The sequence below is a fragment of the Dendropsophus ebraccatus genome, chromosome 2 (assembly GCF_027789765.1).
Source record: "Dendropsophus ebraccatus isolate aDenEbr1 chromosome 2, aDenEbr1.pat, whole genome shotgun sequence".
Classification (NCBI taxonomy): domain Eukaryota; kingdom Metazoa; phylum Chordata; class Amphibia; order Anura; family Hylidae; genus Dendropsophus; species Dendropsophus ebraccatus.
The window spans coordinates 19,649,192-19,667,356 of NC_091455.1; the positions used below are offsets into that span (position 1 = coordinate 19,649,192).

The 18,165-nt window shown below is 42.0% G+C and overlaps 1 protein-coding gene across 3 annotated transcripts in view; it reads left to right on the forward strand.

Annotated features, from left to right (window-relative positions):
* The window catches only part of MTSS1 (MTSS I-BAR domain containing 1), a 107,961-nt gene that overhangs the window by 67,123 nt on the left and 22,673 nt on the right, over positions 1 to 18,165 (forward strand). For all 3 annotated transcript variants that reach the window (XM_069957117.1, XM_069957119.1, XM_069957118.1), the window contains exon 4: positions 16,239 to 16,323. In XM_069957117.1, coding sequence (XP_069813218.1) covers positions 16,239 to 16,323 — 85 coding nt within the window. The remainder of the gene's footprint in view (positions 1 to 16,238; positions 16,324 to 18,165) is intronic.

Consider the following 18,165-nt stretch of genomic DNA (forward strand, 5'->3'; position numbering starts at 1 on the left):
CTAGTAGCCTAATTGCCTTCTGCGGCGCTGACCGTAGCGTGCGCGCAGCCCGTGTGCACTGACATAGATTCCCATCTGGCTGAGGGATCGGGCACGCTCGAGGGGCTTTTACATCGAGTGATTGTTAGGTGGTGAAAGAAATTTGTCTGTTTCTTGATATTATTAGGAAAATAATGAATGCGGTGTGTGGGTTTTACTTACACTCACGTTGGGGTCTGTTATGGGAACCATTGCTTTACAGCTGTTGCAAAACTACAACTCCCATCATGCCCTGACAGCCATAGGCTGGCCAGCCATAGTTTGTATTTAAAAGACTGTCACTTTCTACTGATACTACCCATTGTGATCGCAATGATCGTCTCTGATCAGCAGGAAAAGTGTTCAGTTTCCCTACAGTGCCACCACAGGGGAGAAGAAGTATTACACCGTGTCCAATGAAATTGTGTCTAGCCTGTGTCAAGCTTGTGCTTATATACATATGTCAATCAGAGAAAGCTGAGCTGCAGTGTAAAGCACGGGGGATGGATTACCTAGGCAGGTATTCAGTCAATCCAGACTAACAAAGGTTTCTATAAAAGTCATAGCTATCTTCTTCCTCAAATAGCGCAACACCTGGGTCGTGTCTGGTATTTCAGCTCCACTTTCAAGGCCGCATTTACCATCTGTATATTGTATATGGCAACTACCTTCAATGACACCATACCCGTATGGGGTTGTGTAATTAAAATCAATGGATCTGTGCTGCAGTACCAAGTAAATCCTGTGGGCTAGTGTGATGGTGTTTAAAGGGGTTGTTTACCCCCCAATTTTTTTCTTTCAAATAAACTAGTGCCAGAAAGTGTCAGAGATTTGTAATTTACTTCTATTAAAATATCTCCAGTCTTCCAGTACGTATCAGCTGCTGTATGTCCTGCAGGAAGTGATGCATTCTTTCCAGTCTGACACAGTGCTTTCTGCTGCCACCTCTGTCCATGTCAGTAGCAAGCTCCCATAGAAAACTTCTCCTGCTCTCCAGACTGGAGAGAATACGCCACTTCCTGCAGGACATACAGCAACTGATAAGTACTGAAAGACTTGAGAATTTTTAATAGAAGTAAATGACGAATCTCTGGCACTTTCTGGCACCAGTTGATTTAAAAGAAAAACATTTTTGGTGAACAACCCCTTTAGAAAAAAATAACAAAAAAAAAACTTGGCTCCATTAAAGAAAATAAGGTTGAGCCGCAATACCTCTTAAAACCTGTAGACAGGTGTGGCGCTGTTTTTGAAAGAAATTAGCCATATATATATATTTTTTTTTCTTCTAAGCTACCATTGCGTGCGTTCCTCGGATTAGCTCCTTCCGTTGTGGCGTGCCACCTCCTAAATAGAGATCCCTCAATAAAAGGTGAGTCTTACAAGGAACGTTTCGCGTCTCCTCGGAACTTTATGAGTCGTCCAACCTGTTTTATTTTTTATTTTTTTTGTGTGTGGAATTATTCCGGGCTAATCCTCTGTATTTTTTACGCTTTTTTTTTTTTTGTTGGTGCTGCGACTCAAACAATAGAGATGGGGGGTGTGAGAGGAAAGGCGGGAATGGATACGGTAAAGGGCTAACCGGCGGCGGCAGCTTACGGTACGGCAGAATTGAGGCCACTATATTGCACTGTGCATTCCTGGAGGACATGGGACGGCTTAATGGATGATACCGCTGACCTGCATGTGGATGGGAGGAAGGGACGGCTGAGTGAGCACGCTTTATAGACGGTCGATTCCCTTATGTGAAGTAATTGTTGTTGAACGCTTTCAGGCGAATGAAATCTCAAGAGCCGGTTGTCAGAGATTGTCTTGTAGGGCGGCCGGCTCCTCTCTGTCTTCTCCCATTTTAGAACCTTCAAAGAAAAGATAGACCCTCTAAGGGCCCTATTCCACCGGACGATTGTCGTTCGTATAATCGTTAACGATTAACGATCTCAAACGACCGCTATTGCGAAAGACCTGAAAACGTTCACTCATTTCCATGAAACGATAATCATTACTTATGATCGTATTTGCAATCGTTTTTCCTTCGCATCTACTGCGAACGACCGAACGATGTCTTATTCAATGCGAACAATTTGCGAACGTTTTGCGAACGAGCAACGCTAAAAATAGGTCCAGGTCTTATCAAGCGGTCAACGATTTCTCGTTCGGTCGTTAATCGTTAACTGCATTTCAACCGAACGATTATCGTTTAGATTCGAACGATTTGAACGGAATAGGGCCCTAAGGCAGGAGTGTCAAACTCGCGACCCTCCAGCTGGTGCAAAACTACAATTCCCATCATGCCTGGACAGCCGAAGGCTGTCCAGGCATGATGGGAGTTGTAGTTTTGCACCAGCTGGTGGGTCACAATTTGACACTTATGTTCGCACAATGTATAAACAATGGGGGAGATTTATCCAACATGGTGTAAAGTGAAACTGGCTCAGTTGCCCCTAGCAACCAATCAGATTCCACCTTTCATTTTCCAAAGAGTCTGTTAGGAATGAAAGGAATCTGATTGGTTGCTAGGGGCAACTGAGCCAGTTTCACTTTCCACCATGTTTGATAAATCTCCTCCAATGGCCGTTATTTGGCACTCAAAACGACGGCTGTTGTTTTCAGAATCAAACGACAGACGTGTTTTTTTAAAAATAACAATTCTCTAGACAACGGGCGGAAATAATTGACAAGCTCATTATTTTGACGGCTGTAGATAATGGTGCGTTTACATAGACAGATTTATCTGACAGATTTTTAAAGCCGAAGCCAGGAATGGATTTGAAAAGCGGAGAAATCTCCAGACTTTTCTTTATGACCTGTTCCCTGTTTAAAGTCTGTTCCTGGCTTTGGCTTCAAAGATCTGTCAGATAAATCTGTCTGTGTAAACGCACCAAAACAGTGGCCCGTTGTTCAATACATCACGAGAAGCAATGGCTGTTGTTTGCATTGACCTAAATGCACATCATTGCAGTATGGAAAGAACGGATGATGTTTAAATTGAAAATGACGGCCGTTCTTTTCATAAAAAGCAAGCTGTGTAAAAATAGCCTTATGGGGTTGTTTGCCAAAATTTTTTGTGCTTTCAAATCATTTGTTGCCAGAAAGTGTCACAGATGTGTCATTTACTTCTAATTAAAAAAATCTCAAGTCTTCCAGTACTTATCAGCTGCTGTATGTCCTGCAGGAAGTGGTGGATTTTTTACAGCCTGACACAGTGCTCTCTGTTGCCACCTCTGTCCATGTCGGGAATTGTCCAGAGCAGTAGCAAATCCCCATAGAAAACCTCTCCTGTTTTCCAGACTGGAAAAACACCACTTCCTGCAGGACATACCGCAGCTGATAAGTACTGGAAGGCTTGAGATTTTTAATAGAAGTAAATTACAACTCTATATAACTTTCTTCCACCAGTTGATTTGAAAGAAAACATTTTTTGGTGAACAACCCCTTTAAGGAGGCGGCCTGATATGTGCAGGTGGCCTATATGGCTACTGTATGGCCGGGCGTTACACAGGCCCAGGCTCCATAGTATACATATGTACTTGGACGCCCTCTGCCCCCTGGCCTGCAGAGATCGTGTCCCGGACCTCAGGACATCCCTCTTGTTCTTATTATGATCTTATAAAATTAATCTGATGACGTGTCAGTAAGGAAAAGCTTAAAGTCCATGGCGGATAACCGTGTAGAGGAGAGGACAGGCCTGTACCCTGAGCCACGTGTATCACACATCGCGGCTGGATAAGTACATTGCACTTTGGATATATATCCCCCTTCTTGTCATGGTCTTTAATCACGAGTCCGATATCGGTCCTGATCCCGACTTCTTACACTCTAGCTGTGTCCTGGTATATGAATAGAATGCTAGTACTGCAGTAAGGACTGACACAGTGCAGTACAACAGAGAAGGCTGTAGGGATAGCTAGTATATGCGGCCGGTAAGGTGGTATATAGTGTCTCTATCATTATACATAGGTGCTTGGTGTGCCGCCATATGGTGCCTCTATGAAGCACTGCAGCAATGGTTTTATAGGAGAACAGCTATGGATGTGCGTGAAACCTAAATGGACTCTCATCGCTCTAGCTACCAGCTTTTTAGGTTATCTATAACTTGGTAGCAGTCTCTAAGTGTATCAAAACTACAACTCCCAGCATGCCCTGACTTGTTTTGCAGCAGTTTTCCTCAATGTGCTTGGAGGTTAATCTCATCCAAAATCAATAAATGGGTGACTTCTGGACAACTTTAACCTGACTTGATTTGTGTCAAAGTTGCAGGAGGGTTGAGTATTATCCGAATCCTTATCCTTCAGATATCTACAGTGTACAAAAGAGAGCCAAACTACAACTCCCACTGTGAAGACTGTCAGGGCATGCTGGGAATTGTAGTTTTTTTAACTTCACTGTGGTCGATGAAAAAAAAAACACCAGATGTTAAAGGGGAATTCCAACTTCTTCTTTAGATTAACCGGTTTCAGAAAGTTATAAAGATTTGTAATTTACATCTATTTGAATAATTTCCAGTACTTATCAGCTGCTGTATGTCCTACAGGAAGTGGTGTATTCTCTCCAGTCTGACACAGTGCTCTCTGATGCCACCTCTGTCTATGTCAGGAACTGTCCAGAGCAGGAAAGGTTTTCTATGGGGATTTGCTGCTGCTCTGGACAGTTCCTGACATGGACAGAGGTGGCAGCAGAGAGCACTGTGTCAGACTGGAAAGAATACACACCTTCTTGTAGGACATACAGCAGATGATAAGTATTGGATGTCTGTTTTAATAGGAGTAAATTAAAAATCACTAACCTTCTGACAGTTAATTTGAAAGATTTTTTTTTGCTCCTTAAATCACATGATATAACAACAAACAGGCAGAAAGCATTGACTTGGCTTGATTTGTGGCAAAGTTGCAGGAGGGTTGTGTACTGTCCAGATCCTTATCATACACATAACCGCAAAAGTGTACAAAACAGAGAAACCGAAAACACCATTAACCCTGCGTATTCCGGTTCTCGAGAGCGCGAGCGGAGATTACCTCTAATGGACCCTGTGGCAATTTGTTTAGACTTTAAAGGTTTTGTGGTGAAACGTTCTTTGTCTTCGCACGTCCGGGGAATACGATGATAGAGATGAGACTTCATTCAATTAATTTCCCCCTAGTAATTTTAGTTCTTAGAAACGGAGACGCTCTTTGTGGTAAGACGCCAATTACCTTGTGTTTCACTCGGATGAGCGCGTGGATAGAATTAAGGGCCGGAGTTACAGCGGATCCGGGGACCTGATTGTGTCTGTCGAGATTTTTGTTCCAAAGGCCAGAAGAAAAAAAAAGGTAAAATAAAACTGTGTGTAATATTAGCATAAGTGTCACCAGTGGGACATTGAGGGCCAAGTCATTCGAAATTTCCACTCCTATCCTTATAGCGGGCCTGATACAGAGCTCCAAATTCCCTGCTCAGATATAGAGTTAAAGGGGTACTCTGGGAAAAAAAATGTTTTCAAATCAACTGGTGTCAGAAAGTTATAAAGATTTGTAAATTACTTCTATTTAAAAGTGTCCAAAGTTCCAGTACTTGTTTAAAAATCTTCAGCCTTCCAGTACTTATCAGCTGCTGTATGTCCTGCAGGAAGTGGTGTATTCTTTCCAGTCTGACACAGTGCTCTCTGCTGCCACCTCTGTCCATGTCAAGAACTGTCCAGAGCAGGAGAGGTTTTTTATGGGGATTTGCTACTACTCTGGACAGTTCCTGACATGGACAGAGGTGGCAGCAGAGAGCACTGTGTCAGACTGGAGAGATTACAGCACTTCCTGCAGGACATACAGCAGCTGATAAGTGCTGAAAGGCTGAAGATTTTTAAATAGACGTAATTTACAGATCTGTGTACATTTCTGACACCAGTTCATTTTAAATCAAATTTTCTCTAGAGTGCCCCTTTAAATATATACTGTACCTCTGTCTCTGTTTAAAAGGTGGTAGTTGTCTGCTATTTTGTCTTCTCCCTTGAGTCGATGTCATTCCTGAACATGAACTTGGCCAGTCCCGACCTTGGATACTTAAGTCTACACTTAGTAAATCTGAAACCATGCTTTAGAAGTTGCCCTTGGAGACTTCTCCAGGAACATGACCTGAGGATACCCTGCAAAAGGTCCATACCCCCACAGGGGTTGCCTCCGCCTCTGTCAAACCTAAGTCAAATCTTAAAGGGGTTGTCCAGCGGAAATATTTTTCTTTCAATTCAACTGATATCAGAAAGTTGTATATATTTGTAAGTTACTTCTCTTAAAAAATTTCCATTCTTCCCATACTTATCAGCTTCTGTATGTCCTGCAGGAAATGTTTTATTTTTAATCTGCCACAGTGCTCTCTGCTGACATCTCTGGCTGAGGCAGGAACTCTGTCTCGGTTTTCTTTGAATCCCTATAGAAAACCTCTCCTGCTCTGGACAGTTCCTGCCTCGGCCAGAGATGTCAGCAGAGAGCACTGTGTCCATCTTAAAGGGGTTATCTAGGATTAGAAAATCTTAGCTAACTTATTCCAAAAACAGCTCCTCTCTTCTTTTCAGGCTGAGGGTGGTATTACATCTTGGCTCTATTTTCTTCAGTTGTAACTGAGCTGCAATACCACACATAAAATGAGAACAGGTGTGGCGCTGTTTGTAGAAGAAAGCAGCTATCATTTTCTAATCCTGGATAACCCCTTTAACCATATAGGAACTCATAGGGGTGACAGAGGAGACCACAACCTGGACACATCTATTTGTTCTTCACATCTTTTAGTCCGAAGATCTTTTGTAGTGTTTCTCTCTCATCTTTGTTCTGCCAAGTGGCGGTCTACGTCATATCTCTCGCCTGCCCATGTTTTCTCCTTGAGAAGAAGACCCTGTGAGTTTGTGCAGCACATAATTTGCTTACATTAATTCCTGGCCTCGGGATTTCTGGATTTGACATTTGCTTCCATAGCAAAGTATTTTCTGTGTCCTTTACAACCTTACAGTCATGTGATGACGGTGCATTCACAATCTGATCTTTAATAACCTTGTTGAGTGTACAAGCAAAGTCTAGGAGGCCAGACCTTGTCTAGTCTTGTTCTTTGGCTCAGGAGGTCCTGATTGTGCCAACAAATGCTGGTCCCTAATAGCAGCAGATCAACACTCTCTAAGATTGCGCTAACATAATCCACATGAACATGAATATATATAATACTATAATACTGCCCCCTATATACAAAAATATAATTACTATAATACTGCCCCTATATACAAGAATATAACTACTATAATACTGCCCCCTATATACAAAAATATAATTACTATAATACTGCCCCTATATACAAGAATATAACTACTATAATACTGCCCCTATATACAAGAATATAACTACTATAATACTGCTCCTATATACAAGAATATAACTACTATAATACTGCTCCTATATACAAGAATATAACTACTATAATACTGCCCCCTATATACAAGAATATAACTACTATAATACTGCTCCTATATACAGGAATATAACTAGTATAATACTGCTCCTATATACAGGAATATAACTACTATAATACTGCTCCTATATACAAGAATATAACTACTATAATACTGCTCCTATATACAAGTATGTAACTACTATAATACTGCTCCTATATACAAGAATATAACTACTATAATACTGCTCCTATATACAAGAATATAACTACTATAATACTGCTCCTATATACAGGAATATAACTACTATAATACTGCTCCTATATACAAGAATATAACTACTATAATACTGCTCCTATATACAAGAATATAACTGCTATAATACTGCTCCTATATACAAGAATATAACTACTATAATACTGCTCGCTATATACAGGAATATAACTACTATAATACTGCTCCTATATACAGGAATATAACTACTATAATACTACCCCCTATATACAAGAATATAACTACTATAATACTGCTCCTATATACAAGAATATAACTACTATAATACTGCTCCTATATACAAGAATATAACTACTATAATACTGCTCGCTATATACAGGAATATAACTACTATAATACTGCTCCTATATACAGGAATATAACTACTATAATACTACCCCCTATATACAAGAATATAACTACTATAATACTGCTCCTATATACAAGAATATAACTACTATAATACTGCTCCTATATACAAGAATATAACTACTATAATACTGCTCGCTATATACAGGAATATAACTACTATAATACTGCTCCTATATACAGGAATATAACTACTATAATACTACCCCCTATATACAAGAATATAACTACTATAATACTGCTCCTATATACAAGAATATAACTACTATAATACTGCTCCTATATACAGGAATATAACTACTATAATATATAGTCCAGTAGCAGTGGGAGCTAGCACCAACGTGCATATATGACTGTCAAGACCGTCTGGGCTAGGACAATCGGAGTAGAGGATACCAAGGCATAGGAATAGGCAGCTAGGTGGTGCATATAGCTGAAAAAGGTATATCAAAATCACATCCAGAAGCAAAAAGAGCTAGCACTCACCGTCTGCTGCAAATATAGTCCTTTTTATTCGGGGTAATTCAGCATAGACGTAGGGGAGGGAGGTGAAAGCAGGAGCGTTAAGGCGACAGACTGTTTCACTCGCAGCACGCGAGTTTCGTCAGGCCCACGGACTGTCCTATATACAAGAATATAACTACTATAATACTGCCCCTATATACAGGAATATAACTACTATAATACTGTCCCCTATATACAAGAATATAACTACTATAATACTGCTCCTATATACAGGAATATAACTACTATATTACTGCTCCTATATACAGGAATATAACTACTATAATACTGTCCCCTATATACAAGAATATAACTACTATAATACTGCTCCTATATACAAGAATATAACTACTATATTACTGCTCCTATATACAGGAATATAACTACTATAATACTGCTCCCTATATACAAGAATATAACTACTATAATACTGCTCCTATATACAGGAATATACTACTATAATACTGCTCCTATATACAGGAATATAACTACTATAATACTGCCTCCTATATACAAGAATATAACTACTATAATACTGCCCCCTATATACAGGAATATAACTACTATAATACTGCTCCTATATACAGGAATATAACTACTATAATACTGCCGTTACCAGGTGTTACATTAGTCCCGCCATGTCCTGGGGTCTTCCATCGTCCCCTCTTATGACCCCTATAACCGCCCTGTAGTGCTGACAGCCGCCCCAGTAAGTGTTTATATGAAGATTACGATGAGTTATTGGGCCGGTGTGGAATTTCTTTCTTTTTCCTTAGAAATGTTTATTTGAACTTACAATGTAAACAGCTGGAAGGGCTGAGAAATCCGTCGGCCATAGAGAGATTACATAGAGGTGCGCGGCTGATCCCACTATTACTATACCGCAATATATCTTACTTTTCATTCCTATATTCTGCGAGTAGGAGACGTAAAACGTTGAGTAACTTTGTAAACACTTTTCTTATCTTGTTCTTCTTCTTCTGCCCGGAGAGCAATGCATTATGGGAGCTTGGGTGACCCTTCTCCACTGATTTCATGGAGACATAGACAGAGAATAGCAGAAGTCACCCCCATAGTCAGACATTGTGCCTATAGAGCAGCAGCTGAGGGAGCCGCTCCTATACCAGTGATGGCCGCCACCTTCCCCCCTGGACCATAAATTCCTGGTGTCCCCGCAGTCTAGGCCCCAGCTGTGTACACAGGAGCTGATGGTCGCAGACAGCCGGGGTCACTATCTACACCCTCTAGTGTTTGCTGTTACCTGCACTAAAAAGAGGAGCAAACTGCAACATGCTGGTAAACACCGGATCCAGGGCCCCGACCAGAGAGCGTACACACTGGAGGTGGCCGAGCATCATGACCAGGGGTCACTGATAGCAGCCTGATAACATTAGGAAACTACATTACTGATCCTGAGTTACATCCTGTATTATACTCCAGAGCTGCACTCACTATTCTGCTGGTGAGGTCACTGTGTACATACATTACATTACTGATCCTGAGTTACATCCTGTATTATCCTCCAGAGCTGCACTCACTATTCTGCTGGTGGGGTCACTGTGTACATACATTACATTACTGATCCTGTACTGATCCTGAGTTACATCCTGTATTATACTCCAGAGCTGCACTCACTATTCTGCTGGTGGGGTCTCTGTGTAGATACGTACATTACTGATCCTGAGTTACATCCTGTATTATACTCCAGAGCTGCACTCACTATTCTGCTGGTGGGGTCTCTGTGTAGATACATTACATTACTGATCCTGAGTTACATCCTGTATTATACTCCAGAGCTGCACTCACTATTCTGCTGGTGGGGTCTCTGTGTAGATACGTACATTACTGATCCTGAGTTACATCCTGTATTATACTCCAGAGCTGCACTCACTATTCTGCTGGTGGGGTCACTGTGTACATACATTACATTACTGATCCTGTACTGATCCTGAGTTACACCCTGTATTATCCCCCAGAGCTGCACTCACTATTCTGCTGGTGGGGTCACTGTGTACATACATTACATTACTTATCCTGTACTGATCCTGTATTATCCTTCAGAGCTGCACTCACTATTCTGCTGGTGGGGTCACTGTGTACATACATTACATTACTTATCCTGAGTTACATCCTGTATTATACTCCAGAGCTGCACTCACTATTCTGCTGGTGGGGTCACTGTGTACATACATTACATTGCTGATCCTGAGTTACATCCTGTATTATACTCCAGAGCTGCACTCACTATTCTGCTGGTGGGGTCACAGTGTACATACATTACATTACTTATCCTGAGTTACATCCTGTATTATACTCCAGAGCTGCACTCACTATTCTGCTGGTGGGGTCACTGTGTACATACATTACATTACTTATCCTGTACTGATCCTGTATTATCCTTCAGAGCTGCACTCACTATTCTGCTGGTGGGGTCACTATCCTCTGGGATATATGCGGTGATGAGTCGGTGATCGGGTGTGATCAGTATCTGGGCCGCCGTTCCTTCGCCATCTGCTTCCGTAGACTGATATTATTCCGCCGCTTCTGCCAAGGATGAGACTTGTGGAAAATACTTTGTAGGACTTGAGTGTGTGAAATGATGGAGGTGATAATTACCCGTCACTACAACCCCGACTGCTCCGCCTGACTCTGCTGTGCCGCGTGCTGCGCAGATGCTCACTGCTACCATTTAAAGGGGTACTCCACCTCGAGTTATCCTACACAAACAGGCATGATAAGATATATGCTGCAGTGTAAAGCATGGACAGTGAGTGGCGGTGTAGTGGGGGAGCTGAGCCAGACGCTGCTGTAGGCACAGTCTACATGACATGACATTCTCTGGGTCGGCCATTGATTTACCTGTTGTCATGGCGACATCACGGTTCAGTGTAAACGCTGAATTTGCATTAAGCAATTGATCGGTGTAAAGTGCTGCAGAGAACGAGAGGTGGGGGAGGGGGTAACATATAGAGACAGGTGATAAACCGTATGGCAGCACTATCCTACAGTCCTGGTAGTGTATGAGGGGGACAAACTATGGCTGTATTTATGTATATTGTATGACAGTATTATGGGTGTATTATATGGCTGTACTATGTTTGCGATGTATGGCGGTATTATGTTTGCGATGTATGGCAGTAGTATGCATGGACTATATGACAGTACTATGTTTGAATTGTATGTGGACTATATTGCAGTATTTTGTGTGAACCAATGGCAGTATTATGTGTTTGACTGTATTGCAGTATTTTGTATGGACTGTATGGCAGCATTACTTGTGCACTGCATGTTTTGTATTGTATGGCATTATTATGTATGGACTGTATTGCAGTATTATATGTGGGTTGTATGGCAGCATTATGATTGGACAGTATGGCAGTATTACATGTGTACTGTATGGCAGCATTATGATTGGACAGTGTGGCTGTATTATGTATAGGCTGTATGGCAGTATTATGTATGGTCTGCATTGCTGTATTATGTGTGGACTGTATGGCAGTATTATGTATGGTCTGCATTGCTGTATTATGTGTGGACTGTATGGCAGTATTATGTATGGTCTGCATTGCTGTATTATGTGTGGACTGTATGGCAGTATTATGTATGGTCTGCACCGCTGTATTATGTGTGCACTGTATGGCAGTATTATGTATGGTCTGCACCGCTGTATTATGTGTGGACTGTATGGTAGTATTATGTGTGGTCTGTATTGCAGTATTATGTGTGGACTGTATGGCAGTATTATGTGTCGTCTGTATGGTACTATTATGTGTGGACTGTATGGCAGTATTATATGTGGACTATATGGCTGTGTTATGTATGGTCTGTATTACAGTATTATGTGTGGACTGTATGGCAGTATTATACGTGGACTGTATGACTGTGTTATGTATGGTCTGTATTACAGTATTATGTATGGACCGTATGGCAGTATTATGTGTGGTCTGCACCGCTGTATTATATGTGGACTGTATGGCAGTATTATGTATGGTTTGCATTGCTGTATTATGTGTGGACTGTATGGCAGTATTATGTATGGTCTGCACTGCTGTATTATGTGTGGACTGTATGGCAGTATTATGTATGGTCTGCACCGCTGTATTATGTGTGGACTGTATGGTAGTATTATGTGTGGTCTGTATTGCAGTATTATGTGTCGTCTTTATGGTAGTATTATGTGTGGACTGTATGGCAGTATTATATGTGGACTGTATGGCTGTGTTATGTATGGTCTGTATTACAGTATTATGTGTGGACCGTATGGCTGTGTTATGTATGGTCTCCATTGCTGTATTATGTGTGGACTATATGGCAGTATTATGTGTACAACAGATTTCACTCGAAAATCAGCACTGATTTAGTCCGTAAAAACACTGTGTGACCTGTATATGGCAGTTTTATTTTGGCATGGTATTACATGGGCAAGAAGGGCCCCACTAGGTTCCTGAGGGCCCAATTGTTCAAAGCAAAAAAACAACCATGTTATAAAGGCCGAGCAGGTCCCTATAACAAGTGCCGATCTTTGTCTGTGAGGGCATGATGGGAATTGTAGTTTTATATGGCGGTATTATATGGGCTGAAATAACGGTACAAGTAAATCTGACAGGTGCCAAGCAGGCTGCATTGGTCAGATTCTGATATAGCAGGGTGACAGCCGCAGTGGCAGCCATATTGCCTCTCGCCAGCTTTCATATGAATAGAGCTATGGCTGAGTAGGATTTCCTCACGGTGTGTGGAGTGCCCAGTCCTCTGGGATCAGACCACCTACGGTGCCCGTCTCTGTGCCAGTGTTGATGTGGAGTAGGCCTGGTGGGTTTATTACAGGCTAACCCATTAATAACCTCTGGTCTGGCAGCGGCAGCAGCTGGAGGGTGACGGCTCCTGTCATAATACCGCCCTCCATCGCCCCCGGCTCGGGCCCGGAGTTTATAAAACATTCCGTCCTTGTTAGTGTAATTTCCTAATCTCTGTACGTTCTCCTGTCATGGCCGCAGATTGACCCGGGCGCTGGCTTGGCACAGGGCGCACAGTCTTCTCGGCCGTAATGAGTACGTTGCCGCAGCGGCTTCTGTAATTGTACCGTGCCTGCCATTTCCTGAACATTTATAGACGCGTTCCGTTCACCTGTCATTTAGCGAAACCGAAGGATTCGTGAGGATCCACCGTCTTGTGGCCTGTGTCCTCCATTGTACTGCCCTGTAATTGTCCACATATGGAGAAGCAGCCTCCTTCACACCCTTAAAGGGGCACTCCGGCAACAACAACAAAAATATTCCAAATCAACTGGTGTCAGAAAGTTATATAGATTTGTAATTTACTTCTATTTAAAAATCTCCAGTCTTCCAGTAGTTATCAGCTGCTGTATGTCCTGCAGGAAGTGGTGTATTCTTTCCAGTCTGACACACTGCTCTCTGCTGCCACCTCTGTCCATGTCAGGAACTGTCCAGAGCAGCAGCAAATCCCCATAGAAAACCTTTCCTGCTCTGGACAGTTCCTGACATGGACAGAGGTGGCAGCAGAGAGCACTGTGTCAGACTGGAAAGAATACACCACTTCCTGCAGAGCACATAGCAGCTGATAAGTATTGGAAGAATTGAGTTTTTTAAATAGAAGTAAATTACAAATCTTTATAACTTTCTGACACAGTTGATTTGAAAGAAAAAAATGTAAATTGGCCTGGAGTTCCCCTTTAATTAATTGTGTGTTGGATTGGTGAACCTGAGAAGCTTTGGATGTGTATGAGGTATCATCTCGGACATTTCATCTGTGTTCCTAATAGAAAAACAAGGAGAAGCAGGGTGGATGTAGGGTTCTTTAGCTTAAGGCATAGAGGAATATGAAAAAATTCTGAACGCAGCTTTGGATGTGACCAGAGTATCATCTCCTATACTGTATCACAGCAGACAATGCTCTGCAGCTCTACTGAAACAGCAAGGGTATAAGTAAGGTTCTTAGGTTTAGAGCTTACAGAAGGAATTCTGAATGCAGCTTTGGATGGGACTAGAGAAAAGCACACTCCTGCATGCACCTTTATAGCGGAGTTTATTCTGTATTCGCGTCGAACGTTAGAGGGTAGAAATGAGAGGTGGATTTCTGTAGTTTAAGGCAAATAGAACTACAGCAGGAGTTTGCACGCAGCTTTGGATGTGGTTGGAGTATCCTCTTCTACACTGCATCATGCTGCCACCACTGACACAGGAGTATAGAAAAAGATCTGAATGCAGCTTTGGATGTGGTTGGAGTATCCTCTTCTACACTGCATCATGCTGCCACCACTGACACAGGAGTATAGAAAAAGATCTGAATGCAGCTTTGGATGTGACTAGAGGACTATATCCCATTCTCCACTATAACTGATTCTATTCTGTATTGAAGCCAACATGTTAGATAACAGGTATGGGATGTTGGGTTTTGTAGTTTGGAGCAAATAGAAATAAAGGAGGAGATGAAATGCAGCTTTGGGTGTGAGTAGAGCATCATCCCCTATACTGCATGACAGCAGATAATGCTTTGTTACTAAATAAGCAAGAAAGAATGGGGAGTTATATGGTGTGTTTGTTTTTTTTTGTTTTTAGCGTGGATAAAAAGTCTAAATGCAGCTTTGAATGTGACTAGAGTAAAATCCTGCTTGCTCCGGTATAGCAGAGTTAATTTGGTAATGGTGCTTACACGTTGGAGGACAGCAGCGGGACGTTGGCTTCTGTCATATGGAGGAAATAGATATACAGAATGAGGCAAAATGCAGCTTTGGGTGTGACTAGAGACCAATTTGCCAGGCTCCTCTGTAGAGTCTATTTTGCATTCATTAGAGGACAGTAACCAGATGTGACGTGATGTTGTGCAGTCCGGGGTCCATAAAAACACAGCAGGAGCTGAAGTGCAGCTCTGGATGTGACTGGAGTATAAATGACTGAGTTTAGGATTAGTATACAAAGAGCATAGCCGATGTGGAGGTCATAGCGGTGGGGATCTAGGGGGGCGACCATGATTGATTGAACCATCATACACATCCTACACATCCATCATACGCCTCCATCTCACTATCAGACCCCATTCACACTACTGCGAGCCCTAATTTCTGCCGCTTTACAATACATTTCATAAGGGGTTATACACAATGGATGTGTTTTGACTTGAAATAACTCCTTCAAAGCAATCCCCTGTAAGACTGACACCAAAAGAGGAGCGAATGCTGGAAAGAAGGCCCAGCAAGGCTGCCATGGTACAACAGTGCCACTGTGTGGTGGATTGTAGTATTGCATCTGAAATCCTCGTTTAAAAAAAAAAAAAAAATCCTTTCTTTAGTAGAAATTCTAGGAATGTCAAATTACCTCCATTGTTTAGGTTTCATCCCTAGTAAGGTGTCACGTTTAAAGGGACAGGTCTGTGCTGTAGTGGTGGTATTGCTGGCAGCCACATCTGCTTTGGGTCTAAAGACATCAATTCTTTTGTGTTTTTTCACAGGATTTTTTGTTAGAGTATTGTGCTATAATAACGTGATTATATATGTATGTGTTTGTGCATGTGTGTGTGTATATATATATATATATATATATATATATATATATATATTGGATTGCGTCACTTTAAGAAATGTAGGTGATTTTTTTTATATGCCGTATATATTTTTATTATTCATTTGCTAAAACTAAGGATCCATTTTTTTTTTATCTTTCAGGGGCGACCCGAGAAGTTGGTTCAGCGTTGACCAGGATGTGTATGAGACATCGCAGCATAGAGTCCAAGCTCAGACAGTTTTCCAGGTTGGTGTTTGCTTCTTTTAAAGTGTTTAAAGCGAATATACCACTAGGTGCATCACTTTGTGTTCTATATATGAACAGACCGGTGCAGATCAGGAATGCCAACTAGTTTTAGGAAGTTTTATAGATTTGTAATTTACTTTTCCAGTCTTCCAGTACTTATCAGCTGCTGTATGTCCTGCAGGAAGTGGTGTATTCTTTCCAGTCTGACACAGTGCTCTCTACTGCCACTTATGTCCATGGCAGGAACTGTCCAGAGCAGCAGCAAATCCCTATAGAAAACCTCTCTTGCTCTGGACAGTTCCTGAGATGGACAGAGATGGCAGCAGAGAGCTCTGTGTCAGACTGGAAAGAATACACCACTTCATGCAGGACATACAGCAGCTGATAAGTATGGGTAGACTTGAGATTGTGTAAACAGAAGTACAGTACAGATCTATATTACTTTCTGACACCAGTTGATTTGAAAGATAAATATTTTTGCTGGAGTACCCCTTTAACTGTTATTCACTTCATTGATCTATACAGTGAAATCTAAGGTAGTCTCTAATGTATTTGCATTTAAAAAAAAAATTCTCCATTTCCAAACTGATCGCAGGTCATTAGATGCTTTAAAAATTAATTTTACTAAAATGTAATTTATTTTGACATTATCAGTGACATCACATTCAGGGGGCGGAGTCTGCTAGTGCAAGTACAGGAGCATGAGAGGTTCAGACACCCTTGGTTTCTTCCGCACACACTCAGTCTATCGCCGCATGTGAAGTCTCTGCATTGTTCTCTCCTCCTGCTGTAAGCACGCCTTCTGGCTGATGAGCCCTCCCCCTGCTGTGTCATCAGCTGTCAATCACCAGGCAGGAGGCGCGCTTGCAGCGAGTGAGGACTCTTTGATTTAGAGCTGCTGCAATCAGCTGTAAACTGGTGGCAAACCTATTAGTAAGTTCAACTTCCCTGCAGCGCCACCACTGGGGAATTGAAGCATTACACTGTGTCCATTTATATCAATTGGTCTTCTTCGTAATGCAGGACAAGGCCGGTCCTCCAGAGTACAAGTGTCAATCTTGTGGCCCTCCAGCTGTTGCAACGCTACTCCATGCAAAATTCCCATCATGCTAAAGCTTTGGCTCCAAGGCATGATGGGAGTTGTAGTTTTCCAACAGTGTGTGTGTGGGGGGGGGACCCAGGGACAGGTGAAAATGTTTGGGGCTACAATATCCCTTTTAAGAGGTTATTCAGAGACACAGGATTAGAGATAACTAGTTGATTGGTGGGACTCCCCCTGTTCATCAGAATGGAGGTCAGCTGCCCTGATGCTTGGCGGGGTAGTGGGCATGCTCGGTCATCACTCCAAGCACTGTAGTCCATACTCCTATGCTACTATTCCATTGGCTCAGGACATGACGGGGTCCCAGTAGTCACACCTTCACCGATCACCTATCATGTAAAGGAGTATGCCAGCAAAAAATTCTTTTAAATCAATCAAGTGCCAGAGGTTTTTAATGTACTTCTAATAAAAAATCTGGTCTTCAGTAATTATCAGCTGCTGTATGTCCTGCAGGAAGTGGTGTATTCTTTCCAGCCTGACACAGTGCTCTCTGCTGCCATCTCTGTCCATGTCAGGAACTGTCCAGAGCAGGAGAGGTTTTCTATGGGAATTTGCTCCTGTTCTGGACAGTTCCTGACATGGACAGAGGTGGCAGCAGAGAGCACTATGTCAGACTGGAAAGAATACACCACTTCATGCAGGACATACAGCAGCTGATAAGTACTAGAGGATTGGAGATTTTTTAATAGAAGTAATTTACAGATCTATATAACTTTCTGACAACAGTTGATTTGAAAGAA